At 38.4% G+C, this 19,717-nt stretch overlaps 1 protein-coding gene across 1 annotated transcript in view; it reads left to right on the top strand.

Annotated features, from left to right (window-relative positions):
• The window catches only part of KCNH1 (potassium voltage-gated channel subfamily H member 1), a 173,885-nt gene that overhangs the window by 89,317 nt on the left and 64,851 nt on the right, over positions 1 to 19,717 (top strand). Inside the window, exon 10 of the mRNA XM_030944548.1 lies at positions 12,672 to 12,868. Within this exon, the coding sequence (XP_030800408.1) occupies positions 12,672 to 12,868 (197 nt within the window). The remainder of the gene's footprint in view (positions 1 to 12,671; positions 12,869 to 19,717) is intronic.

Below are 19,717 nucleotides of genomic sequence, written 5' to 3' on the forward strand. Positions count from 1 at the left end.
TGGAGCTGGCAGCTCCAAGCAGGGCTCTGCACCCAAGCCCTTTGCAATAAACCACAAGTTCCAAGACCTGGCTTCAGAGATCTCTCATCTCTATCTGTTCTGACCATCCTGCCCCCTGTCGCTCCTACACCTTCTAATTAGAAATTCCGTTTAGAACATCACAAAACTTGAAGTGCCTGCCTCAGTCCCACCCCCCCCCCCATAATAATCCACTTTTGCTGTAATTTTTCCAGTTAGATTTATTTAAGATGTCGTGTTGCAATACTATTTATCTAGTTTAAAGTCAAAATAGTCTAAAACATTTAGAGCCAATTTGTGTTAACTTGGGTTGGAGGCATTGAAAATAAACTGATGGGGTGTGAACAGCATTCTGAGGCACAGCTAATACAAAAGAGTGTGATAATCCAATAGATGTAGATGAATCATGGGGTGGCTGGAGCATTGAGGAGGTGATACTTATCATTTGATTCTGTCAAGCCCTTTTGTGATAAGGTGAATTCTCATGGTGGCTTAATCCTGTAACTGTCACTCATAGCAGCCTGCAAAAAGAGAATAAAACATCTTGGTTATCTTACTTTTTTTCTGAACACATGCACTCAACTCTCTTGAGATGAATGTCTCCTGAAAAATGAGGGGGCTAATAAATATGCTGAGCTCCATTTTTCTCTACTTTTGAACAGGATTGCTTGTATAACATAGGGTAAATTTAGAGTCATGGAGAATCAAGTTGGTAAGACTTTGTGCCACACAAGAAGCTAAAAAAGCGAGAAGTTGGAGGATAACTAATTCCCTTTTGTTCTGGAATCACCTGTGCTGCTCAGTGCTAAATGACATTTGTAACATCTACTTGTCTGTGCTACACATCAAGAACCTGCTACCTTATGCCATGTTGAACTCTCATGAATTAACAAATGCCAAATGTAGAACACAAACTAAGACCCCTCAGTTTGTGTACCTTTATGCCACCACCTGGGTTCAGCATGAGAAGAAGACCTCAAAACATCTTGCTGCTCTATTTGAGTATAGGTAAAAAAGCACTAAGATCAAAATTTTTTAAAATGTTCTTTAAAGATACCAATTTTCTCCTGATCTTTACTGGTAACTCCTGCATTTTATCATAACACTTACTTTAGAAAACCCTCAGCCAAGATTGCTTGAGGAATCAGTGTTAAGGAAACCTAGCTCCTAATCTCTGCTGCTGCAGAGTGATAGCTACAGGTAAATGAGGCTGTTCCTTGGGTATCTGATGAATAGAAGTATTTTGTTGCTGCTCTTCTCCTGGGATGTAACTATCGATCCTCCCCCACAACTTTTTATTTTCTTCTTTTTCTTTCTTTTTCTTTTTTAAAATTTGAAGTCAGTTCCCCAGCTCTCACTAAAGTTGGTGAGTTTTAGTCACATTTTCTTTGTGAATATTTTAAGTGGAGAGGAAAGTAAAATGAAGTGGGATCTGTTTGGGATTCTGTGAGATTTCATTTTGCATGTGCATCAATTTTTGTGTTTCAGTTTCTGGACTAAGGAATCCCTTTCCTTCCACACTTGTGTGTCCCTTCCTCCTCCAGGCTGTGAAGACTTCTGCTAAAGGTTTCTCTATCCTGAGAAGAAATTATGTATTTAACTAAGTTTTTCACTATTCTAAATCAGTTGAACTTCTTTTTCCTTCAGCATTGTGTAATTTAATCACCACACTACTGAAGGATATGCCAGGAGATGGATCAGGGTTTCCTCTCTATCTTCTTTGTACTCTCAGTTTTTATCTGTACAAAACAGTGGTTTGGGGTGGGGTTTCTTCTTGTGTGTTTTTTTTTTTTTTGTTTTGGGGAGTTTTGTGGGTTTGTTTATTTGTTTCTATTTTCATAGTTAGCTTAACTTGCCAAGTTCTTAATGAATGGATACCAGAAAAAACAAGGCACTACAAGGGGGAAAAAAAAGTGCATTGTACAAGAAACATGATTTTTGCTGATCATTCAGCCAGAGCAACCTATGCCATAAATTTTGTTTACCAGTCCCAACCAAGCATAGCTGTGAATATCAGGCACATAACAGCAACCCATGTGAGGAATTCCATAGGGTAATTTTAGTTGACAGGTATGTTACAGAGACTGTAATCTTCTTTCAGGCATTCTGGAAATGAAAATAAAAAAAAAATAAGTGCACAAATTATTCAAGGTGAATTATTTGCTCAGCTCTGGCTGTTATGTAATAAAGCAGCTTTTGTAGCTTGCAATGTAGCCTGTATCTTCCTTACAATGGAGAAATGAATTTTAACTCTAAATCAGTCTGTGGGACTGCTGTAGAGCATTACATAAACCAAAGGCAAACTGCACTTAATGCTTAAAGGATCCAATTCATAGGAAACATTTTCGAGTTCTGAAATCATTTAACCTTGCAGACTTGCATATAAGAGTGTATTGTGTATCCCTGGAGTGTATTGTGTACACTTGCATAATATCCTTCCAAATCATTTCCATGTAATACCCCAGAAACAGGTATATTCTCAGTTCAGGCTTATGTTCCTAGAAAAAAGCACTGACTTTGATTGACTTGGATTAATATGAGTCCTGAGTTGGAAGAAATTGCACACAGGCCAGCAGTGAAAAAAGGCGCTTTTTTTTGTGTCCCCTAAGATTGCCTTTCCCATTAATTTAAATTAAGACACAAATACAAAAATATGTAAATTAAAAAAAAAAACCAACCCCAAACCTTTGCCTGTTTTAGTAAAAATTTAAAGAAATTGGTGCACTTTGTATGAAGTTTGATTTGTTGTGATGAAATATACATGTTTTGAATTCTATGCAAAATTTATCCTAAAATACAGAAATTACTGATGTTCACACAACACAATCTTTGGATTTGGTGCGTCAAAGAAACAGAAACAACAATGTAGAAAATGACCTCTCAGCCAGGTGATTGATTTATTTGTGATTCATTCCAATACAAATGAGTCAGAAAAAGAAGACTTAGCAAGAAAAGCCACTCTCTTACTCTGTTTTCTATGTTAATGTGTAAGTATGAGAGTGGGATTATGTAGAAGGGAAGTTTCGCTAGTGGGAAGCTGCCTGGATGAGGCACAGTAAATTCTGGTTTTGGGAGTTTGCTGTTCTTCCAGTGACGCTGCTATTGCTGCGTGGGATGAAGTGCTGACGTATACTCAGCACTTTGAGGAAGAGTGAGACAAATCACACAGTCCCTGCCCTGAAGAGATCTGAGTGAAGCACAGGTCATGCAGGGCTTCCATTAAGAGAATGTTTTCAACTTGGCTTTGCTTTTAACTTCCTAAGCCCTCCCACTTGGCCTGATGCTGCTTTATCCATCTGAGACTGACGGTGTCTCTTTGAACTACTCTTGCTTAAAGACTTAGCCATTTATCTTGATGTGGTTAGAAAAAATAAGAAGGTTTGTTTCCTCTGTTAAAAACATTCAAGTGTTTATGTGCACTTCATTTGGCAGCTCTAGTTTCTCTGTTTTGCAGCAGATCTTTCTGGCTAAGACCCTGAACATCTGAAAACCTGACTTTACTGCAAGTCTTTGAAAAGTTAAAACCTACTCGTGCTCACGAGATTGGCTATGTTTTAATTTATCAAATAACTTCTTAAAAATATTCCTCCTGAATTAACTGTGTTCCAGGCACAGAACATAAGGTCTGACTGCAGCTTTCTTTGGAATATGCAGGGGAAAAGGCACTTTGCTGCCCTCCAGTCATTTAGTCTGAACCTTTTCAATCTCCTCTCACCATTGCTTGAACAAGTGCTGATTCCTGGGCTGTGTCTCCAACTGTGTGTGTGCTTAGATAATTCAATGAAAATTACAGAAAAGAATGTCATTAGCAGCAAAAATAATATTTTGTACGTATTTTCTGGAAATACATGGAAGAGCTGGATAGGAGACCTTGTTAGTACCCAAACTGGTTCAAAGTCTTTCTGCCTGAAATTGGGGTAATTTTTGACATTTAAGAAAACATTCCAGTAAAAAACTAGAGAGAGGAAGGAGAAGACCCTTGAAAATTAGGGTGGCAAACTTTTTTTTCTAGATAGCAGTGGGGAAAGCAGTGTCTTGTACTTAAATTTTCAGACTGCTGCAAAATTTGCCAATTAATGGCTCCTAGAGGACCTGACTGAGCAGTAGATCTTTACTTGTATGAGATGTTCAAAGCTGCTGAAATGGTCTTGACACTTCCTGCAAGGATCCAATGTGTGTATGGAAGGTAAGGCTGGAGGTTAGTTTTGTGGACTTGATTAGAGACAGGGAGCTTTAAACTTTAATTTACAACTAAAATCCAAAGCCCCGAAAACCACTCTGGACTTCAGAGCTGAGCGCTGGATGAGAAGAATAGCATTAACTAGAAGATTTAATTAAAAAGACAAAACAACACCCTCCCACCAAACAGTTTATCCCAAGCGTTACATTCCATCTGTTCTGCATTTATGTTCTCTCTATCTTTATTTGAGCTAAAAAATTTCAAAAGAATAAACCTTTTTCTTGACTTTCGGTGTAACATCGCAGAATATCCTGAATTGGAAGGGACCTGTGAGAATTGTTGAGTCCAACTCCTGGCTCCACAAAGGGCAAGTAAAGTGAATGAGACAGGAAGGGAAGTCAGGGCAGGAATTTATTGTGAGTAAGGAATACAATTTTTCTCCAACAGATCAGTTTGTTTTTACTATTCCTTTTGCTGCTAGCAAAGCTGAAAAGCAATAACAGCGTGGAGATGTTATGTGGGTATGCAAGTGTACAGTAACACAATGTCAAGAATGGGATTTTCTGGGAGAGGGGCAGGAAGTGTACAAAGGATGCACACAGATTTACAGTAAAGATCACACAGAAGCTGAGGAGGTGAAATTTGCATGACCCTGAAATACAGATCTTTTATTGTTATTTACAGAGCTACAAAGTTGACAAGATTGAAGACAGTGGTTTTAATGTGACATTGTGGGGGACTTCGGTGTGCCATGTTTTGTTTCAGCAGGATATTAAATGCTCCATTTGCTTTGTGTGGAGAAATTCCTGCTGATTTAATTTGATCTAATTGCAGTCTTAAAGAAATGTTATAAGAATAATTGTTTGTTTTCTTTACAATTGCTTTAGCTTACTCATTTAGCCGTAAGCATTTTGTTCAGATGTAGACACCACAGGATTGATTCAGATTTTGGTGGGACAGATTTACATCCAGATAGGACAGTGCCAGCTGCAAGGGCAACTGTGCCATAGGGATGGTCTCTTTCAGAGGAGGGACAGTAGCAGTGCAGAAGTATTGTCTGTGTTAGACCCTCCATTGAAAACATTGCAACTTCCACGCAGTCGTGTGAAAACTGCTTCTCAGCAGACCTGACGATAGCAGAGAAGTTAACTGAGCCCAGGCTGCTATCTTTGGACTGTCCCTAGCACCTGAGCTAACGCTGATTTCCCTGAACTGCTCTGTGTACTACTCCAATTTCAAAGATTAGTTCTGTTATCTTAGAGCCTGTTATTTATTTAATTCCAAGCTCCTGAAGAAGTCCCTTACTTCTCTGCTTCATTTTTCACCTGAATTTTAAATTTAGGTACACCTCTCTGTGTTAAAAATGCCAAGCTCCTGAGCTCTCGGGCTTAAGAAATGGTTGCAGGATTATGGATGGCATTAAGAGTTTTCTGACAGTATCTAACATCTCAGCATTGTTTGTGGTATTGAATAAGACTGAAACATGACCAGCAGTGCTTTGACAAAGGAATGATTGAAATTAAAATCCATCTTTATCCTCAGTAGTTCCATTGTGCTTTTTCTATTTATAGTTAAAAGGTAGGTTTTTTTCAATTGATTTATATAGGTGGGTTGGACAAGTTGCATGTTTCTGTGAAGTATTCAATAAACATCAACCAAAGGAGCAATTTTCAGAGTCTGATTTGCTCAACGAGTGTCCAGGCACACTTAGCAAAAGCATTACAGATGGAGATGCAGCTAAACTTTTTAAAAGGACATGGCATAAAGAGGTCTACATTAATATGAAATTTTAATTTCATGGTGGATGTAGGAGCAGCACTAAAACTCTTATTGAGAAATACAGGTTTATCCCACATGGTGATTTCAGACAGAGTATTCCTTATCCCTGTTCTCCAGACATCTGGGGTGGGCTGATATCAAGACTTGCCATTTTTGAAACTTTTTGTTTGTTCTATGTCTAATTTCTGACAGACATTAAAAGCATGAATTGCCAAAGCTCCTGTCCACTGCTGTTTGTAGAAGGTTTAAGACTGCACAGGGTATTGGAAAAACAGATTTTTAGAACATTTGATGACTTGCTGGAGTAACTGAGGAGGAGGAGTATTCAGAGGCCTCAGTAGGGAACTTCTGGGTGTGTTTAATGTTTTATTGTGCTGTATTTATACACCTTTGCATAATGTGCTCTTAAATAGTCCAACAGCATTGCATGTGGAAGAAGTCCCCCTTGGAAGCTGGCAGTGTCTGGCAGGTGACTGGGAGCTGAAATTGAGGTCTGGTGGGGATGAGGCTCTCTGTTCCAGCATGTCCCTTGATATCTTGGGATATCTCTGTTAGGAAGGCTTGCACTCGTATTTGGGTGCATGCTGCAACAAGAGGTGTGAAGAGGTAGAAATTATAATTTAGCAAGGAAGTCAGCTTTCTATAAAGACCCTGATTTCTGGAAGGTGAACCACTGAACTAACTAACTAATTTGTTTTGTTTTGTTTTGTTTTGCTTTGTCGTTTGTTTGGGTTTTTTGTTTTGGTAGGGTTTTGTTTCTGTCCCAGAATTTTAGAGGAGGAAGAATGATTCTTTTTTCACTGAAGAGACAGGTTAAAAAATGATTGAAAAATATTCATGAAACACTAGCTTTTCTTCTTTTTCTCCAGATTTCAAATTAATACTTTTTTTCAGAGATATGTTTCTGTAATATTGTTGAATTTATACTGAAGGAGCTACTAGGAATACTAAATTAAATTAAATAGAAGATAAATGCAAATTTCATGAGGTTTTCAATGCGTTTGCTTTCTATATTTCAGAATGCAACACTTGCTATTTAAACTCTTGTGAATCCTTTCTGTCTGAAATAAAAGAATACAATTTTGGTGCTTTAATGTATGTTTAAAGCAATACCTAGAATATAAAGCCCATCCCTAAGTATATCAGGAAAGTAACTCAGAGCCCATGCAATGACAACACAGATTGAGCTGTGTTTTTCCTATTACTTAACTAATGCGAATACATTCAAATGTATTTATTACTCCAGTTACCTGAGCTACTCCATATCCTCTGAGTTTGTACAAACTGGCCACATATTTATAACATTTTTATAGTAACCATTAAAATGTAAATAAGGATAAATGATGCAGATTCTGGTGAAGCCTCCTGGCTTTTTTTGTGAATAAACCTGGTAGAGCCCAGTTGATGTTTAAAACTCTTCTTCACAGTACATCAAGAAGTGAAACATAATTCTATATTCTGTATGCTGTGAAACAAATAAGCACCTTAATTACAGCAACAATAATAGAAAATTTAGCTGTAACTTATCATGTTGTTGCTACTCATCTCTAAAAGAAATGTTTTTATTTTGTCTGTACAGTAATGTGTTTCAACAGAGAAAATTGATGCAGTTGTGCAGTAAACTGTCTGCAAAATGTTGCCAGACTGTGGTTTACAGCATGAACAGATACTCTGCATTTCTGTTTATGAACCAGGCAAATCACTGAAAGAGCAACTTCAGTTTGTTATCTCTGTAGCACTTGCTTTGCTTTCTGTGGCAAAGATACTCAGGCGTTTTGGAGGTCTAATTAGAGGAAAAGAGTAGTGAAAACCTCTGGTTAATGAAAAATAATATATTCTCTGCAGTGCAGTTGGTCATTCACTTTTCATTACGTGTCTCAGTTTGCACTTGAGAAATCTTAAGAAAATCCAAAGCAGCAAACAACTTCCATGCATCATCTCCTGCCAGCTGTACTGTGCTGGAGAGCCAGACTATGGCTATTGAGTGACTGTCGAGTTGTGCCATTTATCTGTAGGACAGACACTGAATACTCCACCTCAATGCCAAATGGTAACTCTGTTTTTTTTCTGGCTGCCAGTTTTTGTTGCACTAATGGACCAAGAGGGAAAAATTACTTTTGCTCTATTATCTTTACTTTCCTTGAATCTTTCTTCTCTCGGTAAAGTGGGAAAGTTTAAAATGCATGCCTTAGGTTTGGAGGGAATGAGGGAAGAGAGAAGGGAAGGATTTTCAGTTGAAGCCAAATAATCATGTGGGGATGGATCACAGGGGGAGTTTGACCCTAGAAAATCTGTGTGTTTGCTTTTATAGCAGTTGGCGTCTCCCACTGCTTGGAGGTAGAGAGCAATCCTGAGGGTGCAGGCCAGTGTGGGGGCTCTGGGGAGCTGTGCTGGGAAAGTCATTGTGGATCAGCATCACAGATAACTGTGTTTGCTAAACACCTGGTTGCCAAGATTTGCTTGGTGCTGCATTGCCACTGAGGTGAGCAGTATTTGGTCATTCACTGCTCAACCATAAGCAATGTTTGGTCATTCTGTCTGATCTTTGGATCTGCTGACACTGTCAGGTCCTAATTCTATTGTTCAAACATGCAGATGAAGGCGAATTGGGAAGGGACATGACCTAGATTCTGCTACTGGCTGCTGTAAAAATGATTACTATTGCTTTGAGAATGACTCAAACATGAATATTTTGTCTGATATGCTGAAAATCCATGGGCTCATGTGAATGCCTTTAAAATCCATACTGACCTGGAAGACCTGCAATACCTGCAATACAGGAATCCATAGCCTCTTCTTCTCCCCCAGCTATCACACCAAAACTGCTCCAGCACTTCCAGACACCCAGAACCCAAAAGTTGTCAGCCAAACACATATTCCACGTAAGTCATGGTTTTTTTTGGAGTAGAGTGTAGTATCTTCTGCCTGAGAGAAGAGCTCTTCAGTCTTTCCTCTTGTAAGAGTGAAAAGGCCAAGAGTTGTTGTGGTATCAAGGCAGTACAGTTGTAATGTGAGAGGTTCTTTGCTCAGAATCAGCAGAACACCTGACTAAGCTGCAATAATCAGATCTTCACCACTGGTGCTGCTTTCAGGAGGCAGAGTGGATGTGGCCTGACCTTATGCCTGACTCAGGCTGAATTGGCAGTGGTAACAGAGAAATCATCTTTTCACTTACAAGATAAACAGCAAATTTGATGTAGAGAAGAAACTGGGAAAGAATAAATATGGAAACAGAAAGTTTAATAAAATATTTCTTCACAGTTTAAATATATCTGGGTTTGGGGACTTGTTATTATAATTAAAACAAACAAGGAAACATAAAAGGCAGAAAACTATTTGGCTTTCCAATGCATGCTGAGCTGACGGTGGAAAAGGTGCTCAGCCCACAAATCCAGCAGGGAATATAAATAAATGATTGATGGTAAAAGCTTAGATCATCCCCTTTAAGTGTGATTGACAGATAATGTTCCTGGCAAACATCTGGAATTCAGCAAGCTGGGAATGAGAAATGCAAAGTACTGACAAACAAACGGCCATCTGCATTTCTCTGGCTTTTTAATCTTTCTTCAGAGGCAAGGTGAAATATCTAAAGCCTGGAGTTACGTATAAAAAGAGGCTTTTGGCTCAGGTTCCTTAAGGCAGCCCTTGGACTTTGCCAACCACCTTCTGCCTCAGAAGTATCACCATACCCTTCTTGCTTTTCACCTACAGATGGTTTTGATAAAACACCTACTTAGTCTGCCCTCCCTTTTTTTCGATTCCTTTTCCTACAGTGGTTGATCTTACTTTGTGGAGAACATATAGACAAAGGGAGATGGTATGCAATTCCTTATTATGCATAAGAGGCCAGTTGTTCTAATGCAGTGCAGGTAATCCTGGGTGGAATTTTAATTCCTTCTTGCTGTATGGATTTCTACTGCTCTTTCCCCCTGCTTCATTTTTCTATAAATGCCAAGCAAGTTTTTTTAGAATCTGGCAATCAAATTTGATACTTTTGTTACACATCATTTAGAAAATGGACTTGACAGAAATAAAGCAATGAGGTGCTTGCATGTGCCTTGCTTTGGAAACTGAAGTACAGTGTAGGATTCATTTTCCGCTAGATCACTGGCTGTTAACTTCAAGAAAGTTTTTTAATGAAAGAAAAGAGCACAATTTCTTTTGGTTTTTTAGTTTGTTTCTTAAAAGCAGGGTCTCTGTGATCTGACTTGAGTTTGTTGCTCTTGTGTTGGTTTTCTCTGGTTTGGCTCAGTGGGCACCCAGCAGACCCAGCTCTTTCCTCTGCTGCCCTTGCCTCTAATGGGAGGTGGCAGCACACTGCAGGAGAGAGATTTTTATCAGAGGGAAGAGTTACAAATAGTGAAGGGAAACTATGGTTCTGCCCCAAGTGAAGGACAAAGTTGTGTCTTTCTGTGCTATGGGAAAAGCAGAATTAAGTTCCAAGAAGAGTAAGACATAACTATCTTCTGTGGTACTTCGTTTCTGAGGTAGGCCCAGCAGCACCATGGTGTTTGTGCTTGGGTTGTACTAATTATTCATCACGTTACTGTGGGGCAGTAACATAATGGTTGTCATTTTAGGGTAGGGAAACTTGTCTGGAGATGTTAAGCAGTACACTCAGAAATGAGTTAGAATTCCTCTCCCTTGTGCTTGGACTACCAGCTCTAACTGTTGCTCATCAGTGATGGCACAATTCAGTGCTTGATAGATTCTAGAGCGTTAATTAAAACAGTTGTTTAGCTAATTGCCTGGAAGATTGTGAATAAAAGCATATTTATTCCAAAGGCAAACAATCCATTTTTACCCAGTGAAGCATATCGGTTTTTATGGTGCGTAAAAATTGTTTCATTTCAATTTTGAATATATTGTGTGTTTGTCTGAAAGCCTTGTAGATGATCTGTTTCAACTGCATGGAAGCTTTTTTTCTTTATCCATTTTTAATGTATCTGCTAACAGAAACCATACAAGTAATTGAAAATGTGAAAAGTCATTGCTGTTAAAAAGAAAAGGTGTTTACTGTACTGGTCTGTGGGACTACCACCATGCTTGGTGATATGAAGCTTTTGTACTATTTCCAGATGTTGGCATTGTCCTATGCAAGAGACTAGAGGTGAAAGAAAGGTTATCTTTATGGTGCCTTTGCCTAATTTTGTGAAAAATGTGGTAACAGAACAGGTGGTTTCAGTGTATAGACAGATTTAAAACAAAATAAAATAAAATCTAAAGTGGTCGGGATCTAAACTGATCCATGTGAGGTGGGTGGTGTAGGTCTTCTGTGGAAGACTGGCAACTCATTAGAGTTAATAACAACTTATTGCAATTCAGGGTAGTTTACCATCAAGGTCATAGCTTTTTCTCAAAGAAAAAATGCTTATCATCTAATGGAAGAGATTAGGTAAGGGTGGAAGTACAGCTGAAGGACTGAGATGGCAATTTTGAGTTTGATTTAGAAGTTTTCTTTCTGAGCTCTTTACTCACGATAGTTCTCTTGACTTCATATAGGCTTTCAAAAATGATGATTTATATAGGGAAGGAATCTAAAAGAACCTGGGTGAAGTCAGTAAACTAATACATATTGTGATGCTTTGGATTTAAGGATTGCTACGGGCAAGGTATTTCTTATAAGACAAGGGACCATTCCTATCACAACTTGATAGATAAGAATGTATTTCCATGTCATTGGTCTTAAAAGAGATGGACAGTGATGATCTAGTGCAGCAGAAGTTTGGGAGGAAAACTAATTTCAAAACAAGGAAAGTATAGCTTTTCATTATCAAGGTAACAAGTGAATATTCCTTTTTTGTTAGCATTATGTATTGGAAAACAGGGGGAAAAAGACTATTACTCTTATAAATGAACTCGTAACTTTCTCCTACACACTCCATTTGTGCCCAGCCTGAAATGGGGTGCAGCCAGTGAAATCCTGACAATTTCAGGATTGCTCCTCAGCTGGATTTTCGTGTACATGCCCTGCACTGTAGTGCCCAGACCGGTGCAAATGCCATCCTTGCAGTATCCTGCAGCAGGGATTTCACTGCTGCCCTGAGCTCATAGAGACATGCACATGGGAAGGGTGCAAGGAAATGGCTCTTTTCTTCCTTCTAGTGAGAAACAGCTGAACTTTCATGCCTTGTCATTGTTATGTTGGGGATAACTAATTGCACTCTTGGTTTGTACTCTGTTTAGCTGCAGCCTGTAGCTGCACTGATGTGTGATACAGGATGATTTTATTGACACAACAGTGGGTAAATGTTAGCCAGATTAAGCAAAATCAACAACACAGATGTAAGAAACAGATCCTTTGTGTGACAGTTAAAAGGAGGAAGGGAAAAACCATTTCCTCTTAATTAATTTCTTTGAAAGGGATCAGAAGAAAACATGAACTGAGTATGAAGCACTTCTCTTGATTTTTAGAAAAAGACCTTTATTGATATTTAAAGGAGACTTGTCACATAGAACACTTTTAAAGTATGATTTATTCTTATGAAGTTTTGCTAGGCTGTTGTAATTAAGAAAAAGATAATGGAAGAAAGTTATCAGTTAAATATTTCAAAGTTGTTTTTTTTCCCGACAGTTTTTTTTTCCTGAGTGCAAAAATAGAAGAAACTTGACTGCATGAATGAGATGTCTGTTCTTTTATATTTTTGATGGAAATAGTGGTGTTAATGAAAGCAATGCTGTTGATTTTCTGTAGGCAAAGGAGACGTTTTTGGTGATGTGTTCTGGAAGGAGTCGACTCTCGCCCAGTCCTGTGCTAATGTAAGGGCTTTGACTTACTGTGATCTTCATGTGATTAAAAGGGATGCCTTGCAGAAAGTGCTGGAATTCTACACTGCCTTTTCACACTCCTTCTCCAGAAATCTCATTTTGACCTACAACTTGAGAAAAAGGGTAAGTAGCTGTGATTTTAATATACATCATGTAAATTATCTCACTTTTAAGGACTGTCTGCATGAAAAAACTGAATGGCTTGAATTCTGGAATTTTTTGTGAACCCCTTTTATAAGATGACTTTTCAGAGCTTGCCTAAGAGACCCTGCTGGCATGTAGAGTCAAAAGGCTATGAGTATTTATTCCAGTGCTAGCTTCAGCGGGAGCTAGACTGTGTGTATGTGAAAGTATTATACATTTCCAGGAAGTAAACAGGTTCCAGCATCTATGAAAACTGTCATGTACTTGTGATAAACAGTATTCACTACTTAATGCAACTTCAGTTTGTAAAGCAGCTAAAAATATTTTAGAGGTGTTGCCTGAAATCACAAGGAAAATGACAGGGAAGATATAAAATATAATATATGGAACAAAAGTCAAGTACAGTAGACATGATGGAAAAGTAATCTAAACATGACATTCTATCAAGAGTTGTCTCTTTTATTATATATCACATTTTGGAATTACTTTGCTTATCTATAATATTTCTATTTTCTTATCCTTGGTTTTTTGGCTCTTTTCATTCCCTGTTGTGTGCCGTTTCAAGTTATTTTGTCAAATGCAAGTAATCACAATCTAATAGCCCAGTTTAAATCCTCTGTGTAATCTTCAGTGAACAACCTCTGCAGAAATTTATTAAAACTGTAGTGGGTATAATTCAGATGATAGGATTTTATGATGCAAGGTAGAAGACAATAATATTACATTGAAAAGAAATACATTAGAGAACCTGTACTTGCTTTATAGGGGTATTTGAGATCAGCTAAAGAAATATGTTTGATAGGAAACTTTTTTGTTCCTAAAAATGATTCTCCATAGTAATTTCCAGGTGCCAAGTGAGTCTTAGATAATTAGACCTGAAAAAAGAGAATTTTTTAAATATTTTAAATCTATTTTATAAAATTACACTTTACAACTAGACGTTTTTAAAGATTTTTTTAAATATATAGAGTTGGCATACAGAAAGTAAAGTAGTGGGATGGTATTTTTTATCTCCATATGTTATCAGTATAAAAGAATTCAGCTTTTTAGTGCTGGATGAAAGAAGAATGTGTGATCCGCACTTTGGTGAAATAAATCAGAGCTCTGGTAGAAAATTGATGTGATTAAAAACTAAGAAGCAAATTTTTACTTGGGGATTTCCTCCTAAGTAATTTTTTCCAAGTGAAGGTACACGGCTGCAAGCATATTAGGAGAGATGTCCTGTTAATAAACAGCTCCTTACTCGGTCTTAGTTAATGTAAGAAATGAAATAAATGAAAGAATTTGACATTGCTGTCACCTCAAGAATCAGTATCGCTGACTGACATATTTTATAATTAACTCCATGGCTAATATGGTAAGATGCTCTCAGAATATATAATTACTTTTTCTTTCTCAAAAATCTGTAGAAATAGCAAGCTTTGAGGCTTAGAAGGACCAACTTTTTCACAACTCATAGTAATGCTAGCAGAATTCACATCATTTTGGACCTGATCTGAGCCAAAAGGCCCAGCTTTAGAATCAAATACCTACTCCAGAAGTGCCACTGTCCCTCCATATTTATTGGCATTGCTTTTCCCAGCCCAGGTTACGAAACATTTTTTAACAGTAGCATCAGAAATTCTGTGTTGTCAATTTTCTATACAAAATGTTCCTAATAAAAATGTACATCTTATGATAGCAATTTCCATCCAGTTATTCAAATAATTGGATTTTAATTGAGTGGCAGTCAGCAGAAAAGTGGCATTGATTGATAATGGAAGTGAGAATTTGATGGTTCTAAGTTAACAGACTGTAACACTATTTTATTAAAAGAAGGCTGATTGCAATCAGAATGCAAATGTTAAATAATGTGAATCATATATGCTCTTGGAAATGTGTGGAAGGTACAATACTTTAGAGATTTAAGGTGATGCACTTTAAAAGGCAACTTTTTAGAATTTAGAATTTATTCTGGTTAAAATATCTGTAATTTGGTTTTTTATAGAAATAGCTCCCCAGCCTGTCACTTCTAACATTTCTCTGGTCTATTTCTGCAAATGGAATTTTGTAGAATTAAGATGAACTGGTACCTTCTGTTGGTTACATTTGTGATGTATTGCATATCCTTTGAGTATAAATACCAGAGTTACACTTTTCATTTCAATAAACAGTTCCATCTCTGGCTCCAAAAGTGTTCAACTAGTTGAAATGTAGATACTGTATATTCCTCCCAGATATATTAATACAGATTCTAAATACATGAAAAAGCATCTTTGGGGATTTTTTTCAGAAAGATCTCATATTTTTAGACTCAGTTATTCCTGTGAGGTGTCCCCCTCTTCAGGGCACATATGCCTGTAGCTGGCTGTGGTACTGAGTCCCACTGTGCAGGGCTAGGTGCTTTTTTTTGTAACCTGGTTTCACTCAGCTTTATCACTGGCTGTGGGTCTATGTACAAATCACCAACGGGATGGGACTGCTGAGGAACACGCCTTGAGCTGTTGTATTTTTCAGCATCAGTCTCATTACATGGTTATGACAATGGGAAGATGCCAGCAGCTCACATCCCAGGTAGCAGGCAAAAAACTTAATGTTACAAGTTGCTTTAAAAGTTTTTTGACCAATCACACAAAGCAAAAGCATATTGACAGTAGTTCTACCCAACCACTATAAGCACATGTACCTTTGGTTAAAACAGCACTTGCTTATTTCGAATACAATACCTACTTGTAAGCCTTAAAACAATGCACAGAGCTCCATTATTAAGCTTAGAACTTCCTAATATCTCACTAGATATAATTTTCTGCAGCTTAGGGAGTTATTCTAGCCAAGCGTTAATACACAAACCATTGTTCTATTTGTCCTTGCTTTTCTACTTCTTACATAATTTTTCTGCTGACCCATCTCATGGCTACTGCTTAGCTCTAATCACAGTTCTACTGTCTCTGAGGCCTTCCTTTTGCAGATTTCCCAAAACCCTCTGATTTTATGGATTCTCACAATTCCCCCTCTTGGTTCACCTAAAAAGAAACCTTTGTAACCGTGTCATTTATTGCTAACTTGCGTTTTGTAGCTTTATTATAGTATATCTGCTTATTACCTACTTAAAGCATCTTTTTGCTCACACTAAGCATTGCTATATTACAACACAGCAATTTTAATGCTGTGGAAGTCCAGTCAGTACAAAGGGCATAAATTATGTCTAATAACAATTACAAGTCATTGTTCGAAAAAGTCTCATCGATTCCAAAGCCTTAATTCAAAACCTTCTTCCATGTCTACACCTTCATCCACCATCTCTGTGAGATTTCAAGAACTCTCTGTGAATCCATTTCCTACCTCTCTCTCTTGTGTGATAAAAAACTTGTTTGATAGTTTTGTCCATCATTTGTCGCACACGCCGAAGTATGCAAGGTATTACTACTAACACCCAACACATATAGACCTATCTTACAAAGTTCTCTTAGCGAAGGTGCAAAGCTCCATTCTTGGAACAAATCATCTAACCAGGACCCACCATCTTCTTTAATTTGAGCTGTCAAATCTTTCAGCTTTTGTATGCTTTTGTGGATGGATTCAGAATGATCAGACAGGTTCATACAACACAATCCTTCAAATTCCTCACAACCATGTCCATGTGCCAGTAAAAGAAAATCAATTGCTGCTGTATTTTGAAGGGTAGCAGGTCTAACACTATTAACATCTGTCAACAAATCACTGATTGCAGTGGATGTGGCATTAGTTTGTTTACTCAGCCAACATCCAACCCAATCTAATTGTTTCAATGCCGTTGCTGAAGCCAGTTGGGGTAAAAACAAACCTGCTGAAACTCTTTTCACAGAATTTCAAGGCATGAAATCACTCTTACAGTCATACTCTTATTTTTTTGGCCATATTCACTTATTCCTTGGGTGCTGGGTCTCCTCTGGTGATCCCTGGAGGATGGAGTTCCCTGTCCCAGGCCCTTTGGTGCCAGTGAAGGGATGTTCCCCCATTGCTGGTCTGGACCCACTGCTGATGGCTGTGACAGAAATAAGCAGACATGCAGGTTCATTGGAAGGCACCCAGACTGCTCAGCTGGTGTTGACCTTAGCTAAACTTAGAGCTGGATTTAGGCAAAGTAAAAGGCAACATTCCTTGTGCTGTTCTTCCTACTTGTCTTGAATGTGGTTTGAGCTGGGCTGGGAGGGCAGGACACTTCTGGTCTGTGTATCCCCTTTATGCCTTCCATAGAACAGGCCTGCAGGTGTAAAAGGTTACTGCCTGTGATACTTAAAGACTTTGTGGCCAAGGGAGAAGTTTCCAGTGCTCTGTGCCAGGCATGTCATTATTGTCCCTGTCTGTGCTGTGAAAGCAGTTTCCTTTCACTCACTTTCTCAACAAATGCCAGTGAAATATCCTCTTTTCTGAAAGTGTCAGCTTGCTGTCAGGTGACTCCCTGAGCAGTTTCCTCAAGTGACTAAAATCCCTCCTGAAGTTATTAGTTGTCTAGTTACCTCAGAGTGGAGCTCAGACTTAGGAAACTTTTTATTTTTCCTAAAGGAAAGGAGAAAGCAGACCTTTAATTAACTCCTTCTGCTGCCAGTCACTGAAATTTTTATCTAAGTGGGAACAGGGGGATAATCATCTGCTGCATCTCTCCACCCTCCTAAGAAACTGAAACTGCAGTCTGTGCCTGCAGGTGCTCTGTGTTGGACTTGGAGACTTTGCCGCTGAAAGGAAGCTGAGAGATGTTTTTCAGAGCAATACTTGCTGTAACAATGTTCTGAAGTTAAAGCAGCAGGTTAACTTAGTCTTTCTCTCCATTTTTGGAATCTTTGAGGGGAACCAGAGTGTAGACACTGGGGGTATTGCGGGATAGTCAAGTACAAACTCACCCTCATGAAGGGTATGCTGGACAAAAGAAATGCTGCAAGTTGGGAGGGCAGCAAGAGTCACAGGCTGGATGGAGGAGGTCTGGCTGTTCCCATAAAATATTTAAACACTTCTGGGTTTCCAAATTGGATGTCATAGCTCCAGGTTGGTAGAGCTATAAGAGAAAAGCTTCCTCCATAGCTACCAAGTCTTTGGCTTGTGGTGGGGTGCAAGTTTGCTGTCTTTAAGAATGGGAAAGGCCTTTGGCAAATGTTCTGGCTTTGGCAATTGCTTCTTTCCATGTGCAGGAGCTTTGTGACCAATATTAACTTCCACTGGGTTGTACCAACCCTGCATTTGCTCATTTCATTCTGCTGCAGCCATAAATGATGTTATAGCTCAAATCTCTGCTCGCACTACATAAAAGGGAGAATTCTAATACATAATTTATCAAGCTGAGATTTCTCTAGTAAGCCATTTTAGCCTGGATAGAGATTAAATGACTAATTCTGAATACTTTGGAGTCTCATGATAGAAAGCACAAGTAGCTTTCCCAGAAGCTGAAATTTGTATCCTGATATAAAAGAAGGAAGGCAGTAGGATCTAGGTATGTTACTGGGATTTTGTTGGAGTGAAAGAAGTGGCAAAGAATGTTCTGCATTTTTACAAATCAAACATGATTTAGTGAGTTAGAGCCCAAGCTCCTAGTCAGAACATACTTGAGAGAGCTGTGATTGTAACAGAATAGTCTCTCTCCTTGGCAGTGTAAGATTGCTTGCTTTTGTACATGTAGTGTTTATTCTATGTATTCCAGCTGTGCCAGTGGACAGGACTCCCAGCATCTCTTTCAAAAAGCAATTTTAAAATGTAATTGTGCTTTCCTTTTCAGCATTAGCCTAATCTTTCTTCTTTTGATAGTGTAAGCTCTAACTAGAGAGAGAACCTCTCTCAAATCATGCATTTCAGCTATGAGTGCCTCAAGCCCCAATTTTAAATCTCAGGGGGTATTGGAAGCAGTTTGTTTTCAAAGGGGCAGTCCATGGCCTTACATTCTGCCTTTTCACATGACAAGTTTTAAAATTCTTTTTCATGATAGAGGTTCAAAATGGTATCCCAGAATTTTTTCTGGTACACAAAAACCAGAACATCTGGAAGGTTTCAACAAAGCTTTCTTACACTGAGAAGAGAAAGGTTTTAATTTTAGAATATTGTCCCATTTGATGATGGATTTCGTAATGGTCAAACTGACAGCCTGCTTCTTTCTCCTGTGTTTGTACTCACCAAAACAATCCCACAAATCCTGTGGGAAGAGGATTTTGATGTTTGACTGGCATGCATCTTAGAGCACTGAAAACTGAGGACGTTGGACATGACTGAGATGTCTAGAAGGGCCTGTGGCTTGTGAATTATGCTAAATTCCAAAGGAGGCAAAGTTGTCAATTTCCAAAAAAACTGTCTGAATATAAATTAACAGTTAAGCACTGTGTTCTTTCCCATGCTGCTTTTTAAAAGCTTTTCAGGGAGTCGGATGCTCTTGTATACACAGTTTCTTTATGTCAATCTAAACAAAATATATTTTATTCTGGTTTCATCATTATAAGATTCCATATTGCATTTCTGCGTCTTTTCTCTGGCCTTGGACATCTTAACTTCTATCTCTGACAGAGAACTGTCTAGCTAGCCCTTAGATTTTTGGTCAAATAGACTTAACACTCTGTACTGAAAATGCTCTGAGGCACTGTGTGTGTCATAAAGTTTGCACATCTTCTGTGGATGATTTTAGTGTTATGTCTGTCAATGAATTGAAGCCTCATGCTCTCAGGAGGACCTCAGATTTCTTCCTCCTCCTCCACTGTACTTTGTTGGACCCCTCCAGGTAAAGTGTTACCACCCACCCTTAGAGAAGATTTGATGAGCTGCAAGCCTTTAACATTCATAGACCTACAGTGATTGTTGATGTATGTGATTGTGTTCAAGCCAAAGTAACTAACT

The sequence above is a fragment of the Camarhynchus parvulus genome, chromosome 3 (assembly GCF_901933205.1).
Source record: "Camarhynchus parvulus chromosome 3, STF_HiC, whole genome shotgun sequence".
NCBI lineage: Eukaryota > Metazoa > Chordata > Aves > Passeriformes > Thraupidae > Camarhynchus > Camarhynchus parvulus.